At 36.5% G+C, this 903-nt stretch overlaps 1 protein-coding gene across 3 annotated transcripts in view; it reads right to left on the reverse strand.

Moving 5' to 3' along the window:
- LOC106880431 (tetraspanin-18) overlaps nucleotides 1–903 on the reverse strand; it is a 535,121-nt gene that overhangs the window by 152,962 nt on the left and 381,256 nt on the right. Inside the window, exon 1 of one of the 3 annotated variants that reach the window (XM_014930349.2) lies at nucleotides 236–868. The exons of the other annotated variants lie outside the window; for them this stretch is intronic. Coding sequence (XP_014785835.1) covers nucleotides 236–328 — 93 coding nt within the window. The 5' untranslated portion in view covers nucleotides 329–868. Of the gene's footprint in view, nucleotides 1–235; nucleotides 869–903 lie in introns of those variants that run through there. 3 annotated transcript variants of the gene reach the window in all.

A 903-nucleotide genomic window follows, 5' to 3' on the forward strand; every position in this document is an offset into this window, starting at 1 on the left:
ATATATATATATATACACACACACACTGGAAGACCAAACGAACTCCATCTTAAAAGTTCATTAATTACTGAGAGATTAAAGAAAAGAAATAGTGCCAATCAATAAACACACACACATATCTTATTTGAAATTTCACGTTTGAATGTACTTAACACCACATAGCAGCAGCTATTATCATTATTATTATTATTATTATTATTATTATAATATTCGTATAGAAATCCAATGTGCTTACGCGCTTTCGTTCCGAGGAACTAGCTCTCCTGAGCTCCATGTGACGAGCTGGGTGATTAGTTCGAGTTTTCTTCGTCTTTTTACCTTTATCCATGTTGACCTGACGTAGTAGTTGCAATACAAACTCAAAAGTTAAGCAAAACTTATATGAAAAGTAGTTGGTTAGTCATAAATCCTGCAGGTAACACCTTAGATTCACGCACAATTAACATGTCGATTGTATATACCGGCCATATATATATACACACACACAATATATATATATATGAATATGTGTGTATATAGATATCTATCAATATAGTGGGATATATTATATATTGACTTCGTGATGTTAGGGCCTGTTGTGGTGGTGATTAGATAGGGCGTTGTTATGGCTGTAACAATGTTATTGATAGGTGTTGGTGTGAGTGTGGGAGTGGTTAGAAACACTAGCAGTATTGTTGTAGTGCAAGGTGGTGTTGCTGTTGGTGATAGTATAAATGATAACAGTGCCGTAAGCGGTGGTAGGCGCTCAGTAGAAATGCTCTAGCATGCACTGCAAGGGCTGATGTAGTTGGAATACTTGCACAGTACTAGCAATTAAGTACAGTTATGGAGTGTCGTTGTAGTGTGGTGTTTGGTACTAAAGCAAATAGGAAGTGGTAGTGGTGGGGTTAACAAGTGTTGCAG

The sequence above is a fragment of the Octopus bimaculoides genome, chromosome 8 (assembly GCF_001194135.2).
Source record: "Octopus bimaculoides isolate UCB-OBI-ISO-001 chromosome 8, ASM119413v2, whole genome shotgun sequence".
In the NCBI taxonomy this organism is placed as follows: Eukaryota; Metazoa; Mollusca; class Cephalopoda; order Octopoda; family Octopodidae; genus Octopus; species Octopus bimaculoides.